The sequence below is a fragment of the Taudactylus pleione genome, unplaced genomic scaffold, assembly GCF_031769625.1.
Source record: "Taudactylus pleione unplaced genomic scaffold, aTauple2 ptg000395l, whole genome shotgun sequence".
NCBI classification, from domain to species: domain Eukaryota; kingdom Metazoa; phylum Chordata; class Amphibia; order Anura; family Myobatrachidae; genus Taudactylus; species Taudactylus pleione.
Genome location: NW_028284796.1, coordinates 3,608,573 through 3,636,563, shown reverse-complemented (window position 1 = coordinate 3,636,563; position 27,991 = coordinate 3,608,573). Strand labels below are relative to the sequence as shown.

The following is a 27,991-nucleotide window of genomic DNA, read 5'->3' as shown; positions in this document are numbered from 1 at the left end:
CATTGAAACTTTAATGTCTTAAACCCCGGTGGGGAACCTTTTTTCTGCCAATGGCCATTTTAATATATATAACATTATTCGCGGGCCTGGTGCAGGTCACGCTCCCTCTGTGTGATGCCACATGGGGGCGGGGCCACAAATGCCAGTGACTACAGCAATACCCGGAGCATTTTTGAGGATGCTTCGGGGAGCTGTAAGGGCAGCAGTGTGACCGTCTGAAGAGTCCTAAGGATGCTTCAGGTGGCACTGCTGCATAGATTCTGGCTGCAGTGGGCCATTTTAGACACCCTGCATTCCATAGTCAATAAAAGCTTTATATGATTACAATGTAGGATCACCTCATATACTGTAGTTACACTGTGGAAGTTATCTGGCGATCTATGAGACTACCCCGCCCCTATACATCCATAGTGAGAGCAGCTGTCATCACTATCAGCACAGATTTTCACCAACTTTATCCTGGGCGCAAGGGCTCTGTTTGAAATCACCAGATCATTCCATATGCTTACCTACGAATAAGCAGTAATTCTGTCTTCATGCCCACAACACACCCATGGCAAATTTACACTAAGTACGAATACCACATTGTTTGCCAGTTATACCCACTTAGGGGTAAATTTACTAAGGGTCGATTTTGCATTTTGAGTGATTTCACAAGCGATTTTCATTCGATTTGTATTCGATTTTGCATTTGGGTATTTACTAAAGGCCAAATCGAATTTCAAATCGAATTTTAGTCAAATCGACCTCAAATCGAACATCGGAAAACATTGGTACTATTACATCGACCAACACACAAAACCCTTATTTACTATCATTCGATTTGAAATCGAACGCAAAATTGACCTACAAATCGAACTTCAAATCCCCAAATGAATAGACCTGCTTCATGCTTTCGGTTTGAGTATGAGCAGATCTAATTAACACAGATACATGCAGACATCAGTGAGAAGCCTGCATGTATCTGACTGTAAAAAGCAGATAAAGACTTAAATGTTGAAAAAAAATTACTTGAGGTACCCCCCCCAAAACACAAGCAGCCCCGGACTTTGCAAAGCCAGTCCTGGTTGTTTAAGTACAGGGAAAAAAATACATAGGGTTCCACTGTACTTAATACAACCAGCACTGGCCGTGGGAATCAGTCCTGGTTCTGGAATTACAGGGAAAATTTTTTGTAGGGTCTCCCTGTAATTCCCAGAACCAGCACTGGACCCTTTCTAGCGGGGGACTGATACCACAGCCAGGGGAGCCCTATCACTGGGCCCCCCAGCTGCAGCATCAGCCCTGACTGCTAGTCAGCCCAGGCCAGGGATCCCTGGGGAGTTGGGGACCCCCCCAATAAAGGGTCCCACTCTCCAGGGCACCCCTTTCTTAGCCTGATAGCCCGGGGCTATCCCCGCCACCCCTGTGCAGTGGGTGGCGGTTGATCGTGTAAATGTTGTGTAAAAATAGAAGAAACTAAACATTGTCTTTACAGTAGAACTGCAGGTCCCAGCAAGACTCCTCCGCATGCTGGTACTTGGAGAACCACACATACCAGCATGCAGGGCATTAAGGGCCCACTGGGACCATTAGTTCACCTGTAAAGAAATGTTGAAATAAACACACAGACCCTGACAGTAAAGTTTTAATACATACATACACACTCACACATACTCACCTACATTACCTGGAGTGGTCCCCTTGTCCAATAGGCATCCAAGGTCTTCTTAAAATAAAAAAACGAAATAAGCGACCCTCGCACTAAGTAATAACCATCCTAACCAGGATGGTTATTACTTCCTGAATGAAGCGCTCAGACCCGGCTTCCTCCTTTGAAGGTCCGTGTCTGAGCGTTCATTGGCTGAGAGAGGTCAGCTCCCGCCTCGCAGCCAATGAATGGCTCTCTCCTTTGAGCTCAATGATGGGAGCCGCAGTATAAATTTGAGTAATTCCAGAACCAGGACTGGTTCCCAAAGCCCAGTGCTGGTTGTATTAAGTACAGTGGAACCCTACGCAATTTTTTCCCTGTACTTAAACAACCAGGACTGGCTTTCAAAAGTCCGGGGCTGGTTGTGTTTTGGAGGGGTACCTCACGTAATTTTTTTTTTTTAGATTTAGCTCTTTATTTACTTTTTACAGTCAGCTACATGCAGGCGTCTCACTGATGTCTGCATGTATCTGTGTGATAACTAACTGCTCATACTGAAATTGAAAGCTTGCAGCAGTTCTCTGCCGTCGGGGATTTGCCGTTCGTTTTGAAGTGGGATTTGCCGTTCGATTTGTACAGGAACATGTCAAATCGAACAGCAAACCACTGTTCAAAACCGAATCAAATTGAATTCGATTTGCAAATCGACCTCCAAATCGAACAATAGTAAATTTGGCAAAAACACTGGGTTTTCAAAATTCGATTTGAGTCGGTTTGAGGTGAGCTAAATCACACTTCAAAACGAAAGTCAAATCGACCTTTAGTAAATTCACCCCTTAACCACAAGTGGAGATATGGTTGTATTCCATTCTATTCTGAATAGCTCAATAAAATCAATGAGATACATATGTCCGTCCAGGATGGCTTCGGATGAATACACAGTGTGAAAAATCGCCGACAGCTGCTATTTGTGTGACTTTGTTTCAGGCCCATAATGTGTGTGTTACTGCGCATCAGATGCATCATAATGGGGCAAGAAGTGTTCAAAATAATACACCGCAGAATAGAGGCAAGTTAAGGCACACATGCACAGCAGATGAGTCGTTCAGTGTAGACACCCTCCATCATCCCTGAACATGGTCAATCTGTCGTTATCGGCAGATTCACCGGCATGTTCAGCCAATGATTGATGTCAGAGATGACCAGCATCGCTGGACGTTTCTGACATTGTAGTCGATTTGTGCACGATTAATGAGCGATTGCACGATTAGGATGCTTTAATCATGCAATCGCTCATTAATATCTGCTAGTGGATAAGCTGCATTACATATGTCCTGTAATGTGTATGGTCACATTTGGTGCATTGATTTTATTTACACATCCGATTACATGCCCGTGAAGGGCATCAAATGCACCACATACACCTTTGCTCTCAGTTTCACCTGTTCTGTATCGTCTAAAGAAATAAAATCTTAACACAACTATTTATTACAGTAAATGTTATAAAAAGTATATGAATAAAAATTATTCTTAAACACCCACTTGACAACTACTTATTACTACATATAATATTATGCAGATTTTAAGGGAACATTGTGCCAGTTAAACCAGATAATATTTGGTAAGTAGGAGCCGGAGTATTTCCCAGGGGTCCTCACATGGAAGAAGAGGACAATCCACCGGTGGATACCATTATATGTAATGTTGGACTCACTCTTTTAACTATTTGAACTCCCTCTGATTTCTGGGGCTAATAGGTGAGCAAATTGACAGTTTTAAACTTATAATAAGGAGAGAGACACATTGTTATACAATTGGAACATTGGTGTTTGTATTATTGGATGTGTCCTTCGCTGGTCTCAGTATATTGCCGATTGGCCTTAACGTATTTTATTTATTGACATCTGTTGTGTTTTATTGTTAATAAAACCTTTTTATTGTTTATACAGACCATTGTGGTACTTGGTTTAACCTTAGTATGCACACCCATTATGTGAAGGTTTTTTACTTTCCATTTCACCCCTCTTTTTCATTTATGGTTATTAGGTCATCTAGACTTAACTACTGGGAAACTGCTTTTACCATTAGGTTTGATTTGCGTAAGCCTTAATAAATAATAATTAATTGATTGCGCCCAGCTGAGGAGCTACTTTGATTACTTCCTTTCTATATATTTTTCTTGTTTACTATTAGAAAGGCGTTAATCTCTCTCTTTCCTCCTCTATCTCTTCAGTACTCCCCCCACTCTTTTTCTCCTCTCTTTCCCCCTCCTACTCCATCTCTCTCTTCTCCCTCACCTGTCTATTTCTCTTATCAGTACTTTATTTTATTATATAGATGATCTTTAGCATTCACTTTTTTTATTTTCATCTTTTGTCCTTTACAGAGTGTTTTTTCTTCACTGTATATGGCCTGTGCATCCCTGTGTGTCTTTTTCCTTCTATACTGTTATACATTTTTGGCTGTGGATAATGTTGTTATTACGTGAGTTTCAGGAATGTCTGTATTCATCATGTAGTGGCATGTGATGAGCAAGTATGGGAAACAGAGTTGTTTGGAGACTGCAGTTGTGCGTTTTCCTGTAACTCTCTGGGGGTAACATCATTGACACTGGTGGGAGGGGTCATTACTGTCATTAGATAGAGAGATAGAAAGAAAGATATATAAATGGAAGATAGATAGATAGATAGATAGATAGATAGATAGATAGATAGATAGAGTCAGTATCCCAGCAGCTGCAATGCCTGTACTGATATTACCGTTGCCGGAATCCCGACTCCTATCACAATCCCAGCGCCGACATCCCAAGGCACTACGGGGGGGGTGTCAGTTTATGGTATGGGGAGGGGGAGGTTAGGTTCAGGCAGTAGGGGGGGAGGTTCGGGTTAAACACTAAGAGGGAGGGTTAGGGTAGGGAGAGGGGGAGGGTTAGCATTCCGAACTACAAATCTCGGTATGTTAGCTCTGTCAGTATGCTTGTGTCGGGACTCTGACAGCCGGGATCCCGATTGCCGAAATCCCATACTGATTCCGAAAGCTACACAGATAGATACTGTAGTCTGGAACACATTTTTACTATGATGGATTGTGTCTTTCCACTTTTGCATTCTGTCCCATTGTCTGTAGAATATTTGGAACCTTACAAACATGTTCTTTACTTGAGCAAGGTACACCAGTACTTCTTCCTTTCTGTGAAGCAGGTAGACTGTTGTCTATGTTGATTGATTGATTGATCGATTGATGAACGCAATAAAATATTTCTTTCTTCCTGGGGTCTCAAGTTCAGATTGAGAGTTGGGAATGGAGTAAGAATATAACTGTGCATCTTGGTAAAACCATGCAGGTGGGGGCAGATATAAAATGTGCAGAGAGATTTAAATTTGAGAGGGGTGTGTCCAAACTGATATCTAAATTGCAGTGTAAGAATAAAACTGTCCAGCATTTGTGGGCTACATGCAAAAGCAGCCAGTATTTACCCCACATGCAAAAACAATGTATGTATATGCACCTCTTGCTTGCCCCATGTACACAGTTACTTGCTTTATTTTACTCTATTGTCTAATCTGAATCAGGCCCTCAGTGTTCATTGATACACACTAGTCAATGTTTACAAGGTCCAGACACTGGGCCTGATTTAGCAAGGAACGCAGTTGCTTGTACACACGTAATCAGCCGATTAATCCGCACTGCGTATGCATCACAGTGCATGAGCCAGACGCTGCAATCGGGATTGCGATCGCAGAAGATACGCAGGCCCCTGGCAGAGTGATTGACAGGAAGCGCCGTTTCTGGGTGGTGATGGGGGGGATGGTCACGGAAACGTACAGCGTGCCAATGCGTTTGAAAGCCATTGTCTGGGCTGCATAAATTAGCTACTGCGATACTGGACGCAGCCTGAGGTCACATAGCGTGTGCAGAACTTAGCTATTCCTGAGTGAGGTCTAACCTGCCTTAACTGTGCGTCTGGGTCCGATTTACTGATTTTTCGCTATGTTTTCCAAGTATACGGATGTAAGTATGGGGAAGTGGGCGTCCTTATGTTAGGCTTCCATTGCAATGCGAATGCAAACATTTACATATCACCGCTGATATTAGCAAGTTCGTTGCGTGCATATAAGCAGAATAGCGATCCGTAGTGAATCAAGCCCACTGTTCAGTTCTGCTTGATCTTGAAATACCTTGCCATTTCATCATCTGACTTCCCTATCAGTAAAGATCAGACATGTCAAACATGAGGCCCGCGGGTCGCATGCGGCCCACATGCACAATTTGGGCCAAATGTAATAGGGAGAGAGTTTAGAAAATGTGAAAGAAAACTCTCACATTTTTAAACTCAGCCAATGTAATAAAGTCACAGAACATGCAAACCCGCATATTTTTCAGGCTCGAAAAACCCTCAAGATTTAAACTCTCATCCAGGTGTTTCCTGTTTTGAATATACAACTCGATCAATGTATTAGTGTGAGAGTTTTACTGCTAAACTCTCACATTTTCTACACTGTCACCCTGTTACATTTGGCCCTTTATATGGCCCTAAAGTGTGGACCCATATACACGTATTGTACGGCCCAAAAGTGACATTGTCACATGGTGAAGCGCTGCGCTGCAGGGGAGAGACACCACACCCCACAAGACCTGCACTCCCAGAATTCCGGCTTCCGGCAGTAACGCACTTCCAGGAAGCGACGCCACACACCACAAGGCCTGTGTTCCCACAAGCCCGCCTTCCGGCAGTAACGGGCTTCCGGCTAGAGACACCACAAGGCCTATCCAGCTGAATTCCTGTTGCACACCCAGACCTCTGTACAGGCGCCTGTGAAACAAGCTCAGCCAGCCGGGACAGGACAAGTGCTGCAGCTGAGACTGGAGTCACTCATAATATCACAGCTGAAAGTACTGCCTGGTGCTGCCATGCTCTGATAAGTGCCACTGTCTGTGCAGTCACACAGCTGTTGCCTACCTTTCACAGTTATAGAATTGGGGGCAGCGTGTGTGTGTGAGGCTATGGGGGCAGTAAGTGAATTCAATTGAAATAGATAAAAGTGCCAACTCATATGCAAATGGAAATAATTGAGATTCAATGTGATTTAAATTTGAAGCTCAAATTCAACGAAGTTGGTGTACCTGACTTATATAAGTATTAGGTGCGTGATTTGTAGAAACACACAACTTCACATGTGAAATTATTTCCATGTTTGGAAGTATCTACCAGTGTGAACAATTATTATCATTAATGAAAGGAAACAAGTCTCCTGCTAGGTCCAGATTGACAGACTTTCATCTTGGTTCAGTTTTAAAAGTTGTCACATCCAGTAAGATTTCTCCTGAAATTGGAAAATTGGTGACAGCAAAAAGATGTCAAATATCGGGACGAAAACATTAAAGTTAATGTTTTCTTCCCGATGACATCTCTTTGCTTAAACTTTATTGTTGTTGTTTCTTAATAATGAACCTTTCAAAATTGCATATACACACACACTCTTAGACCTTGAATATTCGGCCCGGTTCATAGGCAAACGCAGAGGGGTTTCCGTCTGCCTGGAAACCCCCTTCCCCAGCACACACCATGACCACAATAGTAATAGTAATATAATACAATGTTACTAGTGCTGCATGTTCTTCACAGTATCACAAATGAGATGATTAGCACTACCTGTGGATCTTTTGAAATGTGTCAGCCAGTAATAAATATACCTGTGCACCAACTAGGAGGTGTGGAAAACATGCACTGTTAGGGGTGCACTGCTATAGACCATCAATAGGGTTAATTATTAATACTGTATAATAATACACTATCCAGTGCATAAGGAGACCAATATGTACATATATGTCCAGGGCAATGCTAGGTTCTTCTGCTGCTACCCCAGACTCCCGGACTTGCTTCATACTCTGGAATGGTGCCCACATCTGAAAAAAAACATTCTGCTCAGACAGGATGAACCTACTGCTGTATCTAATGGCTTACTGTGATTGCTGGTCCTGTATATGCTGGAATTATGCAACACAATATACTTTGTATCAGTGCTCGAAGTGGTAATTTAGAGGTGGGGGTATGAAGATTGAATCTCCCCCCCCCTATGGGCCCCTGCTTCCATATCACTCCATTGTACTTCTAACCCCCCCCACACACACACACTTCTCCCTGCCTGCTCCCCTCTCTCACACCCTGCCCTTACTGATTCCCTCTCTCTTTCACCCCCTACAATAGCTAGCCTGCCTCTGTCTGCCCCTCTCTCTATTCCCTCTCTCACACCCTCCCCTCTCTCTAATTCTCTCTTACCTGCGCTGCTGGAGTGGAGCCACCGGGATCCTCGGGTCTTCCCTCCAGTTTATCTGGCTCCGCTGCGAGCCAATGAGAAGCTGCCATTTGGCAGCTTCTCATTGGCGCCGCTGCGAGCCAATGAGAAACTGTTATTTGGCAGCTTCTCATTGGCGCCGCTGCGAGCCAATGAGAAGCTGCCATTTGGCAGCTTCTCATTGGCTGGCGGCTGCGAGCCCTGCAATTGGCTGGCGGCCGCGAGTCCCGCGATTGACTGGCGGCTGCGAGCCTCGTGATTGGCTAGCAGCCGTCCAGTACGTGGTGCTTACAGTGCAGCCGGGACCAGGTACTTTGTCCCGGCTACATGTCAGCGCCTCCACTGCCCCGATTGAGATGTTTCCCCTGCGGGACACATCTTAACACATTGCCGCCGCTGTTCCAGCGCTGGGATCCCATACTGGATCCCAGCGCTGGTGCAATCTTTTCTACATCTAAAATGAAGTGGGGCCGGGAAGTGGCGGTATGTCATACCGCCGTATACCGCCCCACTTCGACCACTGCTTTGTATGATGCACATTAAAGCTGGATAAGTGCTTTCATACCCACTTCATGGACAGGCCACACTCACTGAAAAATCAAGCATTTGGAAACCCCCGTCTAGAAATCCTGCATTTGCCACTGCGGTTGGGATTTTGAGTTTGACATGCCTGGTTTAGATCAAACTTGCCAACTCTCCCTGATTGTCAGGGAGACTGCCTGAAAAAGTAGCAATCTCCTGAAGAGTCTAGCAATCTCCCTGATTGCACCTTACCCCCATTATGTAGCTGTTATATACATCAAATGGTATAATCAGTGCCATTTCCCTGCATTGGTTATAAGGCACAATGGGCCTGATTCAGACCCACTCGCGAGCGGCTGTCCGCTCGCAAGTGGGTCGATGTTATGCACTGAGCATGCGCACGACGGAGGGAGCTCCGTCGTGCGCATGCGCCAGACGCGACGAGCGAAGGAAAGTCCTTCGCTCGTTGTGTCCGATCAAAGGGGGCGTGCTGTCAATGGTGATTGACAGCACGCCCCCTTTGGTGGGCGTGCCTCCCTGACGGGGGCGTTCCCACGGGAACGCCTCCCGTCAGAAGCCGGCCCACTGACATCACTAGTGATGTCAGTGGGAGTGATTTTGGCTCTGATAGAGCCAAAATCACTCCGGAGCTTGCGGTTGAAAACCTCAACCGCAGGCTCCGGCTCGCAAATTCGATGGTCGCGATGGTCTCGACCATCGCGGCCATCACAAAGCACGCTCGTATAGCCTGTGGGTGGTGACCCACAGCTATACGAGCGTCCAGGAGGACGCTCCATGAAAATGGAGCCCGGCCCTCATTCAGAGCGTGTGCGCTCTGCTCAGAGCGTACGGCTCTGAATGAGGGCCAATGATCCCTATGGCTACATACATTTTCTGAAAAGTATCAGTGTGTTTTCATCAACAAATAGATCTTACTAATTGCTTTGGGGCTCGTTTATATTTGGATGTAACTCAATTTTATGACACGCCTCTGAGATGTAGCCGTACTACACTTGACTACCCTCCCGGGACCTGATTTGACTAACCTCCCACACCCCCGGAAGGGTAGGCACTTCTCCCGCATTCCCCCCACTTGGGGGGGAATATTCCCGGTGATCGGAGGGTCCTGAGGTAAGGGATGGGCTTTAATGACGCGATTCTATGAGAATCATGTCATTTGGTCCCGCCCCCTATAAAAAAATGCGATGTTCGCAGCAAATTACCACATGGGGGTGCAGCTTAATGATGCAGCCCATCTGGCCCCTATCCCCAACCCCGCCCACCTGCTTCTCCTCATCGGTCTTCTCCCAGGGAGGAAATTATAAAGTCGGCAAGAATGAGCAGTTCATGCCCATTTTATCACCACGCTTATGTTGCTTTCACCATCTTCCTGAAATGCTTTTTCAAAAGTAGGCAAGTATGGTTTAGATGCTGTTATAGAGCTTTTCTTGCACTGACTGGCTTGTTGCTATGGGGTTTCAAAATCCTGGATATAAGTGCTGCATATGGATCCAGTTAAGAAGTTAGTCCTACTTTGCAGTCTTATCTGTTTCTTTGCACTTCAGCTGGTATTCATCAGTGATTTTTCCTTCTGCAAGAGTGTAACTCTCTTTTGTGATAATTCATTGTCATCCTTAAAAGTCTCATCATATTTTTCACTGGGAGTTACTTCACCAACTACAAATAGATATTGTACACTGACAATAACTAAATGTTAGGTTCTGTGTACAGGCGCAAAAAAACACAATATACAAACATCACTGCTACCATATTTTGAATATTAATTGCATATAGGGCCTGATTCAGAGCCGCTCGTAAGCGGCCGTTCGTTCGTTCAGAGCGATGTTCGCCCAACTGCACATGCGTACGGATTGTAATACGCATGCGCAAACCAGTCAGTGCGGCCGAAAATCGTGTGCTCGCTAAATAGCGAATGCCTGCTATTTTGAGTGACAGGAGGAGGCGTTTGTGGGTGGTAAAAGGGGAAGGTGCTTGAAAACGGGGAGTGGAGATCCGAACGCAGGCGTGCCTAAAGGTCAAAACGGGCGTTTTAAGGGTGTGCATAATTAATAAAGCAGCGTCATCGACCACGTCACTTGGTTGTTTTATAGTCAGAACTGCTCGCATGATTGTGGTAGGAAAAACCAACCACAAGAATAGCGAGCAGTTCATACGCCATCCGATGTACTCGATTAATCTAATAAATATCGGACATGACGTATGATGCGAGCGGCCAGGGGGCGTTTTTTTCAAAATTATGTTCGCATATTTTGTTCGCTCGTTCAGACATAGAGGCGTGAACAGACTGCAAAGAGCGAACAGTTAATTTAAATAGCCACCCCCTTTTTCTGAACGAGCGAGCGCAAATAGCGTCCGGCTCTGAATCAAGCCCATAGTACAATCTTTAATAGTACCTTTCTATAAGTTAGACTGAGCCATGAAGGTAATTTTTACATATTCCTTCTGATGTCATACTGTATACTGTCCATTAGTTACAATAACTATTTCCATGTTACTTTGGTCATTGTGAAATAAGAATCATTAATCATTAGACATATAACATGACTCCGTAGTTAATACACCTTGTATGTTTTGGTGATGCACCCACACTGGTTATCTCAATAATTAAATTGTCATCTTCTTTTATATCAGTTTTACTTTGTGCTCATTATTGTTCATTACTTTGCTTTTTCAGTTGTTTCACCCTAACCCTATCAGGGTTACCAGATGTCTTGCACACAGTTCACTTTACTGTTTATAGTTTTTACCCCAGTTTTGGGCATTTAATGCTGATTGTGCTCTGGGAACATTGTTATTGCTTGTGCCAATTGTTCGCTGCTTGTATTCACACACACTTACCTTTGTCATGTTCAAACTTCAAATGTGGTCATAAGTGTTTTATAGTGTTTTATAATTGTCTGGGAGACTATTGAGTAGCAACTGCTGTGTGGAAGTTCCTCAATGCCATGTAATCACTCTCATTGTATGTAGTCCTGCATAGTTTGGGCTAATACAATACATATTATACAGTTTTATGATCACAATATAAGTTATTACTGAAATTTGCTCTTTCATACATTTTCTATAGCTTTTCTCCCATTTATTCTGCATTTTACGTTTGCATACAGTATGTGCACAATTTCATAATTACCTATGCTAAAGGCCGTGATTCTTTTGATCTTTCATATATCAATTATCAACGGAATACACCTGAACTCTTGTATATATTTCTATGTACTTTCCTATATTAGCAGCATAATCTTTGTAAAGTTTTATGACTAGTGGTTCTGGTTTGTCCTATTGTTATTTGGGAACTACATTGTTTTGCTAATAACATACAGAGTGAAAAGTGATAAGAAAGTGATAAGGTGCCAGCCAATCAGCTCCCAACTGTCATTTTTCAACAACTGTGAGACAGAGTTGCCTACCCTCCCGATTTTAGCGGGAGGCTCCCGGTTTTTAATGAAGCTTCCCGCTCCCCCGCAATGTTTACTTTAACTCCCGGGTTTTTACAAGACATGAGCGCACTGCGCATGCGCGATTCCGGCATGTCGGGGGGCGGGGCCTACGGGGGAACGTTATGACACCACGACGTGCGATGCCATGTTATTTAAAGGCCGGCCACCGCGGGGTTGTGGGTTGCGGTGGCCGGCACTAGTCAGCAGTGTGGCTGAGTGTGCACGGGCGCAGCAGCGGTGGCTTCATCGGGCGGAGCGGAGCCTAGTAACTGTAAGTAACAGCAGCGCTGTACTGATCCGCAGCGCTGTACTGTTGGGGACATCAGCGAGTGATGTGAAGTGGCCTTTTCTCCTAAGTGCACTTTGAAAGGGCACTCACTGACAGACAATAAATGGATGGCTGTCAGTAAGTGCCCTTTCAGAGTGCAGTTAATACCTGTGACTGACTGGATATGAGGGAGTGACTACTATTGTGTGAGGACAATTTATGAATATATATATATATGTGTGTGTGTAGAGAGAGATAGATATCTCTCTCTCTCTCTCTCTCTCTCTCTCTCTCTATATATATATATATATAGATATATATTTATCTCAAATATATATAGATATAGATATATATATATATATATATATATATATACACACACACACACACATATAGATATAGATATATATATATATATATATATCTGTATCTGTATCTCTATCTCTGTACTTTCAGGAGCCTCCTGCTACAGTTGGGAGGGTAACCATGCCTGATATTAACCATAAAATGTCCTGGCAATAGTATCCAATGATTAGCACCCCTGATTGACAATCGACACACCCATAGGCGGAGCTAGACACGCCCTTTGGGGCAGACCATGTCACGCCCTTTGGGCGGCACATTATGCTGTCGCCTTCAATCTCCCTGAAAGTAGTTTTCAAAAGTAGGCAAGTGTGCTGTGAGATGGCAGTTGGGAGCTGATTAGCTGGCACCTTATCACTTTCTTATTACTCTTCACTCTGTCTCCTAACACTGCTTAGTAAATAGACCCCTAATTGCTGTTGTTCTGGACCCATACATAACCTGTTACCATCATGTACTTCAGAACACTGCCTAGGCATGTTGAGCATAAGAGGTTTTATTATAGCGCAAAACTTACAAGCTAATTCTCGCACTGCAGCAACAGACATCTTTGACAACTGCATAAATGCCAACATTCCATTTTTTCACATTTTTACTAGGCATGGCAACCTCATGACGATAGTGTATTCATGCCATAATGAAGTGCTACTTTATTTGCAATGCAGTCACATGTTTATTATATGCCTATAAAGTACACCATTTAAATCCCTTCTCTGCTTTAAAAAAAAAAAAAAAAAGCACATTATTTTTATATCTTTCATTTTCCGGTGTAGTTTTCAGTCCATGTATACTGAAACTTACTTCCACTTTCTAATACACCTTGAGATGGCTTCCTATAGTCTTTGAATTGCATCCGGAAACACCCAGGCAAGTGCCCGGCATTGTGTACACATCTCTTGAGGCCCACTCCTTGTTTATTTGGAAAGAATGGAAGCTCCAATTACCTGACAATTACTATATTTATTGACACAATTTTATGCAAAACGAGATTATGTGCAATTTGTTAATGTCAACTTTTCGGGATGTAGTCGGCATCCAGGCGTGCGGATGCCGACGGTCTGAATTCCGGCGCCGAAATCCAGACAGGTCGAGATCCCGGCACCAGTATCCCGACCACCGGCATCCCAAAGGTAAGTATCAGGGTGTTAGGGGGAGGTTAGGATTAGGTAGCGGCGTTAGGGTTAGGCATTAGGGGGAAGGTTAGGGTTAGGCCGCCGGGTAGAGAGTGTTAAGATTAGGGCGCGGGGAGTGGAAGGTTATGTTTAGGCACCTGGGGGGAGGTTAGGGTTAGGTAACGGGGAGGGGGAGTGAGGTTTAGGGTGCGGGGAAAGGGAGGTTAGGTTTAGGCACTATGGGGGGAGGTTAGGCACCCTGGCTGAAATCCCGTCAGTGGAAGCCCGGCTGGTTCAGAATCCCGGCAGCGGGAAGTAAGTACGCTAACCTACCCCCCTAACCCTCCCTTGGTGGTGCCTAACCCTAACCTCCCCAGGGGGTGCCTAACCCTAACCTCCCCCCTAGTAGTGCCTAAACCTACCCTCCTCCCCGCACCCTAAACCTAACCCTCCAGGGGGGTGGCTAACCATAACCTCTCCCCCAGTGGTGCCTAACCCCCCTTTCCCCCTAGCCTCACCCTAACCCTCCCGGATGATGCCTAACCCTAACCCCCCCCAGTGGTGGCTAAACCTAACCCCCCCTTCCCCGGGGACTTTGCCGTTACTTACCCGTCTGGACAATCGGGTTTGTGGAGCTTCGAGATGTCGGTGTCGGTATCCTGTTCACTGTCGGGATATCGTCGCCGGAATTTTGCCGGGCGGAGGGATTCGGGCGGTGGGATATCAACACCCGGCATTCCGTCCGTCGGCAATGTGACCACATACCCCCTGGAGGGAGGGTAAGGGTTAGGGTAGGGTTTAGATAAACACTTACCTGTCTTCCCTATTGGTTTTGGGATTCTGACTATCGGAATGCCGCTATTGGGAGTCTGACCAGCGGTATCCCGACAACCCGAATTTTCAAATGCCCACAAAGTTCAAGGAGGCCAGATGCAACATTAATGAAACACTTTTTTGTAAAAAGGTGGCCCGAAAGAGTGATGGCTGAATAAGTCATAGGAATGTTCTTCCAACCATTTGCTCCAACTGTAAAGAGTGCAAACCATACTTTTTGCTGCTTATTGAGTGATCTGCACGTTTTAGTCTGAGATAAATAATTTTTGTATCACAGGACAGAGAGAGATGCCTAGGGGTCAGTTTATTATGCAGTGTTAGGAGACAGAGTGAAAAGTGATAAGGTGCCAGCCAATCAGCTCCTAACTGTCATTTTTCAAACACAGCCTGTGACAGGGCATTTAAGAGCGGATTGGCTAGCACCTTATCACTTTTCACTCTGTCTCCTAACACTGCTTAGTAGATAGACCCCTTAGTGTTATTCTGAGATCTATATACCTCTTTACTGCATACTCATCTACTTCCCTATCTCAGTGGATAGGAAAGCCCACATGAGAGGAATATTGGCGCTACACCAATAGTCCTCTTATGTGGGCCTTCCTATCCACTGAGGATTTGCTCCATCCCCTGCCATGCGCCAATTTTCTATACTATGGTGCGGGTGGCAGGGAGACATATGTGCGATTTAAAGCAAAGCATTTCATCAAACCCCCACACTGTTCACTTCACCAGTGAAGTGGAAGGGTGCAGGAGGGTAGGCAAGTATGCTTTACTGACTGACAATACTACTGTTTGTTACTGTAATAAATATACTGTACAGATCGTTGCCAACCACGTCAAATACTGTATATATCCCTCTCGTCCTGGGGCACATTTTGTTGTAACCTGTTGGGAAAAGAATTACAAGTTTTGGGCCTCTGTTGGATGCTTTTGCTCACCATATAGAGAAAGACTATGCAAAAAAGCCTACTGCATGTGAGTGTGCAGCCAGTGTCTGTAAATATTGAAGTGTTTGCACCAGATGTACAAGTATGTATTTTACACCTACTTACACTATAGTCAGTGGCGTAACTAGGGTATTTGGAGCCCAGGGCAAATTTGAAAAGGGAGCCCCCCTGCAACAGTCTGAGCTCTGCGCGCGGCGAAGGCGCGCGCGGGGAAAAGATGGGCGTGGTCACTTAAAAATGGGGCGTGTCAACATGACACACCCCTTTATTTTCACGCTGAACATTCCTATCCATATGCACCTTAACCCCAGTAGTTCCCCTTATACAGTACCCCCAGTATGCAGTTGTGGTCCCTCTTATGCAGGCCCATAGTAGTGCCCCTTATACAGTATCCCCAGTAGTGGTCCCCCTTATACAGCCCCCAATTAGTTCCGCTTACTCAGTACCCCCAGTAGTGGTCCCCCAAATGCAGTGCCCCACGTAGTGTTCCCCCTTATGCAGTGCCCCCAGTAGCAGTCCCCACAATGCAGTGCGCCCAGTAGCGGTATCCCCTTATGCAGTGCCCTTTATATGGTGCCCCCAGTAGTAGTCCCCCCCCCTATGCAGTGCCCTTTATATAGTGCCCCCAGCAGTAGTCCCCCCCATTCAGTTTTCCCAGTAGTGGTCCCCTTATGCAGGCACCCTGTAGTAATCCCCCTATCCAGTGCCCCCTGTAGTGGCCCTTCCTATTATTGCCCCCAGTAGTGGTCCCCCGAGTGCAGTGCCTCTTGTAGTAGGCCCCTTTTATAATGCCCCCAGTGGTAGTTCCCCCCCAAGTAGTAGTCCCCAGTAGAGTAGGTCCTCCCAATGGCGCCCCCAGTAGTAGCCACCCCTCCCCCAGTAGAGGTCCCCCCAGTAGTAGCCACCCCTCCTCCAGTAGAGGTCCCCCCAGTAGTAGCCACCCCCCTCCCCCGTTGTGCAGATAGGTTTTAAAAAACATATATATATATTTTTTAAAATATACTTACCTGAATTTCTGCTCCTGGTCCTGACGCCGCTCCCGCCCGGGCTGGCGCGCTCAGCATTATGGGACAGACGTCATGACGTCAGTCCCATTACCCACTGCAGGAGCCGAACGGAAGTCCGGCTCTTGCAGTGGGTGCTGCAGCAGTCAATGAGAGTCTATCTGACTCTCATTGGCTGCTGTTTAACACACGCATCGCCGCCAGCGCTGGCGGCGATGCGTGTGTTATGCACAGCCTGAGCCCGCCTCCTGGCGCTATTGGGCAAGCGCTCAGGGGGAGGGAACAGGCTCAGGCGTGCAGCACAGGACCGGCGCTGGAAGCCTAGCGCCGGTCCTGTGTAAATGTGTAGCGCTGACCGCACTCATTGCGGTCGGCGCTACACTGGCTAACTAGGGCGGGCGGGCCGGTACCGTGGCCGGCGGCGCCCCCCCGCGCCGCCGGTCCAACGGCGCCCAGGGCACGCACCCCGCTCGCCCTGCCCTAGTTACGCCACTGACTATAGTAGAATACCTCCTGACTGTCCTGAGACAGTAACAAATCACAAACCTTAAAAAGGGCACAGTTTTGCCCAAAAGAGGGTTTTTTCTAGGCACAGTTTGAATAGAGAAGAATTTACTTTGTCCCAAAATTGTGTGTCTTAATGTTGGGAGATGCAGCTAGACAGTGTTAATTTTAGATGCTAAAGTCACATTATACTATTTGTATGGAGTGGAGGAGCGGGCTGGGAGCAGAAAAGGGGGCAGGCAGGTCAGAGTAGCAGGCAACGAGGGGGCGGGGTGGACTGGAGCAATGGGCGGAGCAAACAGAGAGGGGGTGGCCCTGAGGAAAGCGCAGACTGAGGTGATGCGGCATATGTCAGGTCACTTTACTAGTAAATAATGCATATGGGTGGCTTGATTTAATATATCTGCAGCACTTATTAATTAGGTATTATCATCTGGAGTGGTCAATCAGCACATCATCAATATCATTATGTATAGGAGGCGTACAGTATCTTGGGATGTGTCTCTCATGTGCATACATTCCTACTGTACCCATCTTGGAGCATGTATATCAATTAAGAAATTATTTACTGTTCGAATGTTAAAAAAACACATGTGGGAACAGGGGCTCTGAAAGGAGCCTGTCCCTGTGGGTGTTAGCGGTCACTTCACTACTATATCGAGAGCTCTGGCACGTTACTGCGCATGCACAGCCCGCTGACCGTACATTTGAGGCGGCCACTGCTGGGAAGGGTTCCGGAGGAGATACATTGTGTAAAGTGTAGTCCATAGGCTACAGCGGCTGACGCCATCTTCAGATGTTGTTAGATGTTAGGGTCCAAACCGTAAGGCTGTGGGGGCTGCGGCTGCTATAGAAAATGGAGGGACTGCAGCAGATATCTGGGATATCCTCTTTCTTACAGTACATATAGGTGATACTCAATATTTGCTGTTTTCGGGGCATAGGCCGCAAACATTATTTGATAAATAGGCCCCCCTTACCTTCATTACCCCCTCACCCGATCCACCTCTCATTTGGTGCAAAAGTGCAGTATGTGCAGTAAGTGCCTATCTTATCCCCATAATAATGGCACAGCCTCAAATGTAACCCTTTATGTGTCACTTATTTAGTGGTCATGTAAGAATTTATATAAATCATATTGTTTTAAGCACAGTTATTTTTTTTCTCTTTTCCTTTGTTAGGTAGAGACTGTCCCTCTGGAGCCCCAAACAGTTTATTCCACTGTACCAGAAGATGCTGATCAAAAGGTTGAACATTTATTGGTTAAAGAGGTAAATATGAAGAATTTACGTAATATTCAAATGCAATAAACTGTACTGTCAATATCTTAATAGTCTGACTTATTATTAATAATAATAATAATAATAAATTTACTCAGTCTTTTACACTTTATTCTCATTGGAGAAGTACAGTATATTAGTAGTAATCAGGCCGGACGTCACACCTATGTGCACATTAATTAGCAAACCAGGATGGCAGCTCCTGTAATGTTACTCTTTCTGATGAGAACAGCATAGCGGATTGGGTTATTACTTGGTGAGCGCAGACTTGCTGCAGTAATGGGCTTCATATTACACCAAAAAAATTATTCTGAAAAGCAAGATTGCACATTTGGGGCAGGGGGCTTCTGTATAAATGTGGGGCTTTCTTTATGACTTACATTTCACACGTCCTCAGAGATGCCAGAGATCGATTGTCATCCATTGCCAAGCAGGTGCACTTTATACAGGAAAGACGTCTTAATGAAGAACATAAAGTGAAGTGTACAAATGTGACCCCTGAAATAAAGCCAGCTTACTCTCATGACTAATTTAAGCATGTAAGAAAACAAATGGAAAAGTTTAGCGTGTGACTAAAATGTAATAGTAGACAGAAGTTTGAAGTTTATTGTATTTTGGGCACGCCGCACACACATTCCTATATCGGTTCTCAATCCCATAAGTGATCTTGTAATGTACTTAATGGAGAAAAGTCCCTTTAAACTTAAAGTGCTGCATACTACCTCTTTAACATTACCCTATTCATTATTACAACCTTCCACCTTGAATAATGCTAACTTTATTCAATTTCAGTTTTAAATAGCCAAAGATGTGATATCCTGTCTGTCTTTATTAGACGTCTCACTTTTTTTCTTGAATGTTTTTGCCACATTGGTATTTGTGTGCATAAAAATTCACGTGACCACACAAAGTGCACCTGGCTAGTGCAATTATAGGATAACCCCCGATTACTGACACTACCAGAGCACCCATCTAAAGGAGATGCATAGGAGAGAAGTACTCTGCGGTCCCCACATGCACAAGTACTCCTGTAAATGTACCCTGTCTTACAGCTTAATGCCACCATACATCTGCGATGTATTGGACCAATTTCCCGATCCCCCGACACCGGGGTTGTGGTATTGGTGAAATACAATATGTTGGATATCACTGATTGTCAGGATGCAGCCTGGAATTGGGCACTACTCACCGCGGCACTGGCATCCTTGATCACCCAGGCGGTCAGACGTCAGGTGCAGCTGTAGGTGGCGTGCTGAGTATTCTCCCCGGGGTCTGCTAGGACTTCCATGCGTGCGTCCTGGTTCCTTTAGTGGTGGTCATGGGCGCAGCCATGTTGGTCTGTATCACATGACTTGTCCCTCATCCAATGGTAGCCTTGCCAGCTCTCAGATGACTCTCTCCTCCAATTGACAGCTACCTAAGGGTATAAAGCAGGAATCCAGGAAACAGGAAGTTGCCTGAACAACTTTGCTTCACTACTTCCAGTGACTGTGGCTGTTACAACGTTCCAGGCTCCACATTCTGATATTCTCCGGTGCTACTCCGCATCAGGATCTCCAGTGTGATACTTCAGTCCTTGTGCTGATTTCCAGTGTTATATATTTCAGTCCTCGTACTGATTTCTAGTGTTATATCTATCAGTCCTCGTACTGACCTTCAGTGAATGCTTCAATGCTATACTGTGTCTGGACCTCAAGTGATACCCTTCAGTACTTATCCTGCGCTTGGATCTCCAGTAACACTCTCAAGTGTCTACCTTATCCTGCATCTGGATCTTCAGTAACACTCTCAAGTGTCTACCTTATCTTGGGAATGGATCTCCAGTAACACTCTCAAGTGTCTGCCTTATCCTGCGTCTGGATCTCCAGTAACACTCTTAAGTGTCTACCTTATCCTGCATCTAGATCTCCAGTAACACTCTCAAGTATTTACCTTACCCTGTGTCTGGATCTCCTGTGGGGCACTTCAGTGCTAACCTGCGTACGGATCTCCTGAGATATATCCCAGTGCTAACCTGAGTACTGATCCTCTGTTATACTCTTCTGGAATATTTTTTGTGTCAACTCCCTGTGTCACTCTTCGAAGGTATTCTGTGTATCTATTGTCTAGTGCAGTTCATCTGTGACATTCCCTGTAGATAATCTCTACGTGACACTTACAGTGCATTCTCTACCTGACACTCCCAGTGCATTCTCTACCTGACACTCCCAGTGCATTCTCTACCTGACACTCCCAGTGCATTCTCTACCTGACACTCCCAGTGCATTCTCTACCTGACATTCCCAGTGCATTCTCTACCTGACACTCCCAGTGCATTCTCTACCTGACACTCCCAGTGCATTCTCTACCTGACACTCCCAGTGTATTCTCTACTTGTGATCCTTTAGTGTCTAATTACCAGTGTATTCTACAGTGCAAACACTTATTCTTCTCAAGAAAAGTAAATATGTATTGGTCACGCTCCTAAATCGGGGTGCAGCTGACTGCACATCTAATAAGGCACTGAGGTTCGAACAAATCCTTGCAAAATATAAAGTTAGAGCCCTTGAGTGCCATCGTGACAAACACCCCGGAAATCCAAATGCAGGTACTACATTGAGGATGAATGAAGTATCCAATTGAAGGGATATAAGAAAAGGAAAAATACCCACAGGACGATTCGATATAACACTCTGTAACACGGACTGTGAGCAAATATTTGTTCCACTCACTACCGGACTGATACTATTGATGTTTATATTACTCCTTTACTGAGATTTTAGAATTGTCCCAATAAGCGGAGCGCAGAATACCCACCCTTGTATTACTTATTCTTCTCAACCATGTCACCCTGTCTCACTGCTAGTTTCCAGGTACCTGACCAGAGGGACGCAACCTGCTCACTGGGTGCCACAAAGACCAAATCCCAATTGGAGGGGCCACTGGTGAAAACCACCAGTGAGTTATACTCCGAGCCTTTGGTCAGGTGTCACCAGCACTCGGATCTAGCTGAGGAGGAAGTTCTTCCTACTTCCTCCTCACCTGCTGACAAAACACACTAATACCCTGACTCCCAGTACTCTAACTGAGTTTTCCCAGTGCCAGGTCATGACACTGATTTGTTGATCCCGACCAAAATATTATTTGAATAAGCAAATCAGGGATTTTTAATATGAAGAATTTCACAGATTCATTGACGGATCAGTGATCATCGATGGCTGCCGATTTACATTTTTGACTGGCGGATTGGCGGTTCCGGTCTGATCGAGGAACTGGGAAAACAGAGGGCAGATATATGGGGCCCTTTATTTAATAATCTTGTCTCACTACATGATTGTATGTCATTTTTTTCAAGGGGGCGCAATACATGAATGAACCTTGCCTACATTTAGAAAAACCTTCCTACTCCTCCTTTCAGCCCATAGTTTCTTAACTCCAGTCCTAATGCTCCATCAACATGCTCTTTGATAAAGCCTCCAGCAGGGGAGCGGAAACGGTCAGAGGACTTGTACTACCGCTGGATCTTCCATACGAAAAGTGACCTTTGATTGTTACCATCATTCGCTTCCATTGTGGAATATATGCATGGACTAATTTGAGGTCCGCAATTTAAGGGAACGAATCACCGGTACACCATAAATTGGGGCCGTCACATGCTGACTTGACTTCTGCCCGTGAAATCATTGAGACACCCAGCCGCCACTGCACACACAGCGTTATTATCAGCATGAGACGGTGCACTCTGTGACAGGTCCGGAGACCTGTGTACATAAGAGCAGACTCTGGTGTCCATTTCCGATTGGATTTGGTGAGGTTCCTACAGAAATGTGCTTTTCAAAGCTGACTATCGATTGTTCAGGTCTGGACTCTAAGGATTTCTTATTATAGTGCATTAGATCCCAGTGGGCTGCTGCTAATATTCATGCTGTTATTACTAGATTATTAATGTGAGTATATTGTTGTATTTTTATTGTTATAGTATTGTTACTTTTATTCAGAATACATATATAAACACTATATGATATTAATAATGACGTCTTGATCTTTGAGTGGGTTCTACCATATACCTATTATACTTTTATATTTTCATACCTTTCAAATATATATTATCAATTAGTGCAAAACCCATCTCTGTCACTACATGATTGAAACTAATTTATTTCAAGGGGGCACAATACATGAGTGAACCTTGCCTACATTCTGAAAAAACATCCTACTCCTCCTTTTAGCCAATAGTTTATTAACTCCAGTTCTAAAGCACCATCAACAGCTCATGTTTTCAGGATTTCTTTAGTCATGCACAGGTGACTTAGGGGTCTATTTGTCAATATGCAGCAACAGCAAATACTTTTCTTTCGATGCTCATCACAGAAAATCTATGGCTGTAATTTAGTAATAAACATCTGCTTGAGCAAGTGAGCGGTACTGGCTTGCAGAGGTAAGAGTACCCATAAACTTTGCCAGCCAGTCGTGGGGCCTTTGCTGCTTGTGTGGCCCAGCATGCCAGCTCATGCATGCGCTGTGGTTCTTTTGGGCTTCAGTTCCATTTTTCTGGAAAATTAATTACTAGTTTACTTGCTATAGTTACTAATTCTGCCACTTATATTGCGCTTCTCATCCAAAAGATTTTGAATATAAATGGAAAACTGAAATAGGCCAAAAGTGAAACTCTATAGACCAGTGATTCCCAAACTGGGTGCCGTGGCTGCTATTCAGCATTATTTAATGCAGGGTAACACGCTGTCCCTGCGATGTTACAGAAGACATTGTTATCAGTTTCTGAAAACAATACCTTCTGTTTATGCTACTGTGTATGCTCAGTCATGCGCTTCCAAACAGTCTCCGTCTCTGCTTCGAGGTGATCGCAGATAGGTAAGTGCAAATACAGCCTGTCCAAAGTGATTGACATGTGTATACAGGCTTTATATTAGTCTGTATACATGTATATTTATGTGCTTTAATATTTAGCATTCATATATAAATGTTAAATATAATCGCACATAAATATATTATACATGTATACAGGCTAGTATAAAGCCTGTATACACATGTCAATCACTTTTGGCAGGTTTAACATGCTCTAGTTGGACTTACCCGCCGGCAGTCACCGGGAAGCAGGGATGGAGACTGGGCGGTGTTACACGATACTACAGGGACTTATGGGAAAATTTCCCCCTGTCCCTGTAGTTTTCAGGATATTCAAGTAGTTTCTTGATATAACGGCATTCTGAGATGGCGTTATATTATATAAAGTAGTGATTGTTCGAGTGATTTAACATTTTTTGCTTTGCTGAATAGCAAAAAGCGTTAAAGCACCGTAGAGATCAATGGCTGATCCCTATAGTGCGGTACTCTGCAAGCAGGGAATTAATGGAGAAGATAATTGCGTTATCTTCTCCATTATCCCATTGCTGAATAGGGGATTTACATCAAAAATACGGAAATCATAGTTTCCGCTTTTTTTATGTAAATAGCTGAATAGACCCCTGTGTGCTATATTTACTTTGTTTATGAATCTGTGTAATATTGGTCAGTGTTTTTGTGTGTTGTATGTTTAATAGGACCACGGATAGCTTTTGTGCTTTTTAACAAAGCTACAATCCTTTGTTTAATTTTATCTATCTATTCTATTCTATTGTATTATGTCAAAATCACAGTTGCTACCCAAAAACATTTTCCAATATGTGCAATTCAAATTAAATACGTAAATGTGTTCATACATTGTGAAGATAGACTTAAAGCGCATTAATACTGCTGGATCACAAGAGATGGAATAGTTTTTACAAATAGCTTTTACAAATACTGTTACATACTTCTGTCACTTCATCTGTTATCGCTGTGCATAGTATTGTGAAAGGGAAGATAAATTGCACAAGTATTAAAAGAAATGATTAAGAATAATATTTCTGATACCTCAAATATATCCAAATTATATTTACATACTTCAATCACTGCGAGGGTACGACAGCTAACAACAATATCTAATTCAGGAACGTAAAGAGAAAAATAAGTGTTGTTCTAGGTGATGTGCCGAAAGGGAAGGCCAATATCTATGTAAAACTTCACTTTTATTGATAATTAGATGAATATAATACAGCTAAATATTAAAATTAATTCCACAAAGTTATTGAAACAAACAATATAACAAAAAAAAGGGGAGTGTAGACATATATAATAAAATAAGTCATCGAGTCTCCTTTGGTCTCTAACCGAAATTATTTATATGTAATTATTACCATGATAGACAGATGATATATGAACTCAATGTATTACAAAATAAAGGAGTAAATTTATGTAATTGTTTAATATTGTATATTTATTAAAGGTCGATTTGGCATTTTGAGTGATTTGAGGTGCGATTTTCATTCGATTTGGATTCGATTTTGGTTTTGAGTATTTACTAAAGGCCAAATCGCATGTAAAATCGAATTTCATATCGACTTTGGACTCAAATCGCCCTCAAATCGACCATCAGAAAAACATTGGTACTTTTACATAGCCCAACACACAAAACCCTTATTTACTATCATTCGATTTGAAATCGTCCTCAAAATCGGACTTCAAATCACTCTTCAAATCCCCAATACAATAGACCTGCTTCATGCTTTCGACTTGAGCATGAGCAGGTCAGATTGACACAGATACATGTAGACATCAGTGAGATGCCTGCATGTATTTCACTGTAAAAAGCAATAAAAGAGATAAATTAAGAAAAAAATTGACATGAGGTCACCCCCCAAAACACAACCAGCCCTGGACTTTGCCAACCCAGAATGATTATTCCTTCCCGAATGAAGCCCACAGACACGGCTTGATCCTTTGAAGCTCAGTGTCTGTGCGTTCATTGGCTGAGAGGTCAGGCCCCGCCTCTCAGCCAATGAACGGCTCCCTCCATTGAAGTCAATGGTGGGAGCCACAGGATAAACTTTAGTAACCCTGCGGCTCCCACCTTTGAGTACAATGGAGGAGCCGTTCATTGGCTGAGAGGCGGAGCCTGACCTCTCTCAGCCAATGAACGCACAGACACAGAGCTTCAAAGGATGAAGCCGCGTCTGTGCACTTCATTCGGGAAGGAATAATCATTCTGGTTAGAATGATTATTCCTTAAAGCGATGGGTTTCTCGTTTTATTATTTTAACCCATGGATGCTTACTGGAGAAGGGGACCACTGGAGGTAAGATAGGTGAGCACTGTGTGAGTGTGTGTATGTATGTATGTATGTATTAAAGTTATACTGTAAGGTGTGTGTGTTTTTAACAACCTTTCTTTACAGGTGAACTACAAGTCCCAGTGGGTCCTTAATGCCCCGCATGCTGGTACTTGTGGTTCTCCAAGTACCAGCATGCGAGGGACGCTTGCTGGGACCTGCAGTTCTACTGGAAAGACAATGGCCCTCATTCAGAGCCGCACGTTAACAACAGTACGCTCGTTGCATTCCGATGTTGACTAACCGCGCATGCGTCGGTGTTACACTGCGCATGTGCGTACGGCAGATTGCGAGCTTTTTTTCTCTCGTTCCTAAAATAGCGTACAGGAAGTGACATGTCAAATGTGATTGACAGAACAGGGCGTTTTTGGGTGTTGACGGGGGTGGAGATGAAAAAACGCAGGCGTGGCGAGGCGTTTTTGGGGCGTACATACATTAGCAGATGCGAACGTCAAATGTGTTCGGACCGTCTCATACGTCACTGAAACATCCACTTTCCCTTCAAAATGCTCGCACAGCTTAGGGTCAGGATTACTCGACCACATTGGCGATGGCCTTCTCCTCCGTCCCGGGACTCCACGATGGTGCAGCGATTAATCGCGGCTGGTCAGTAAAGTAATTAGTGTTGGATTGAAATCCGGCTTGGTATGTGTTTGGAAAGCAGTTTATTGGGATAGCACAAAAGCGTACGCAGGTGGAAATCAGAGCTGCTAATGTCATGATTACACAATCAATTAGCGTACATTTTTGGTGTTTTATTTTGGCCACAATTTGGTGGTTATGGCCTATTGTAACAATAATGTCATCATCTTTTAATTAGCTCCCCTTTTTTTTGGTTTACTGTGGAATTTGCATCGCTATGTGATTTTTTAAACGTTCCTTAAAGAGGCCTTTTTTTTTTTTAAAGAGGGTCAGTTTTTGCGTTTAAGGCCAGGATTAAATGTAACCCATTTGTACAATAATGTCACAATACAATGTCAGTGTTTTGTTTTAATTTATTGTTTACACACAAACAAATTGGCCTAATATTGTATTGCCTTTTTTTGTGGCCAAGATATTTGATCCAAAAAAAAATATAACATAACTACTAACATAAGCGTAAATACAAAATTTAAAAACATTTCACAAGAAAGGAGAGGGAAGTTTTGACCAGAAAGGAATATGAGCCAAGCACAGAAGGAGTGTGGGAAAAGTCGCCATTGCTGTCACCGTTTTCTCGCCCGTTTGGCTGGGTGAGGGTGGGCGCCAGACCGGGTCCGGGATGCCATCGGGCTGGCCTGTCCAGAGGCAGATGTTGTGGCCTCTGGACTAGGCACAGGGCTAGGCACATTTGGAGGATTGGCTGATGTTGTGCCAGAGGTGGAGGATCCGGATGTTCCGGCAGGAAGGGAGGTCGGCTCCACCATGTGCTGGCGAACGAGCTGCTCCAGGGCATCGGCGATGCGGATGTTGGCCCTGGTATTTTCCGCCAGGGCCTGACCAATGGTCACGTTGGCCGCAGCATTTTGCTCCAGGGCCTCAGCCACCCGTATCAGACTGGCGTCCATCCTCTGCAGAATCTCCGTATGGCAATCCGATTTAAAATTGAGTTCTGTGAGGAGGCCCACTGCCTGCGAGGGGGCACGCCCTGGACTGGCTTCTGCAGGGTCCTCAGCCGGATGTACTGGTTCCTCCCCTGCAGAGCCAGCAGAAATTCTGCGCCCAAGGCTCCCCTCTGGAGCAGACTCATCCGCCTCTGTCTCTGTTAGGAAATTGGAGAAAAGACTCACATTAGAATCTACATATTGGCACAATAGCATTTCTGAGTTGGTGACATCACAAGACTTACCTTGGCCAACATGAGGAGCCGCAAAGTCTGGCATGTCCGTATCCATGTTGGACACGCCAAACACCTCCACAGCCTGCACACACCCCTGTGCCATCTCTTCTAAGTCTGTCAACTCCAATGACACAGGGGTGGGACCCCCACCTGTCCCCCTTGCATGCCTAGCCCTGTCGGCAAGTTTTTGTTTGAGACGATATTTGAAGTCTGCCCATCTGTGGAATGAATTTGGAACCATTATCCTTTTTTTTACAATGGGGTTTGTTTATAGGATGGGAAAGTGTTTACTTACCGCCGTTTGACATCCCGGGCTAGACGGACATAATCACCCACCCTATTGACAGCAACGGCGACCTCCTCCCACATTCTCCACTTCTGGCTTTGGCTCATATTCCTGGCTGCCTGGGGCAGGATGTCAACGCACTTCTGGATCAAAACCTCCATCTCCTTGCTTGTGAAATGTGGCTGCCTTTTTTTTTTGCCAGCTTTGGCGGGTTGACTGGGGCCAGCAGTCTCTTCCATGTCATCCTCCTCACCTATTTGGGTAAATATGCAGATTTAGCCACTTCACAACTTGCACAATATTATGTTTTAAAAGAATCATTGACACAAAATGCATGAAGGCCTTACCGCCGCAATTTTGACCATTGTTTCCCTGGTTTGAAGCCATGTCTCTGCTTCCAGCATGAAATCATCCAGAAATTCTATGTGATTTCGTGACGTATTTATACATGCGTCCTTAGTTTGCGGCCGCATCATTGATTG

At 44.5% G+C, this 27,991-nt stretch overlaps 1 protein-coding gene across 1 annotated transcript in view; it reads left to right on the top strand.

Moving 5' to 3' along the window:
* DOCK10 (dedicator of cytokinesis 10) overlaps window positions 1-27,991 on the top strand; it is a 308,992-nt gene that overhangs the window by 93,747 nt on the left and 187,254 nt on the right. Inside the window, exon 3 of the mRNA XM_088446281.1 lies at window positions 18,120-18,209. Coding sequence (XP_088302407.1) covers window positions 18,120-18,209 — 90 coding nt within the window. The remainder of the gene's footprint in view (window positions 1-18,119; window positions 18,210-27,991) is intronic.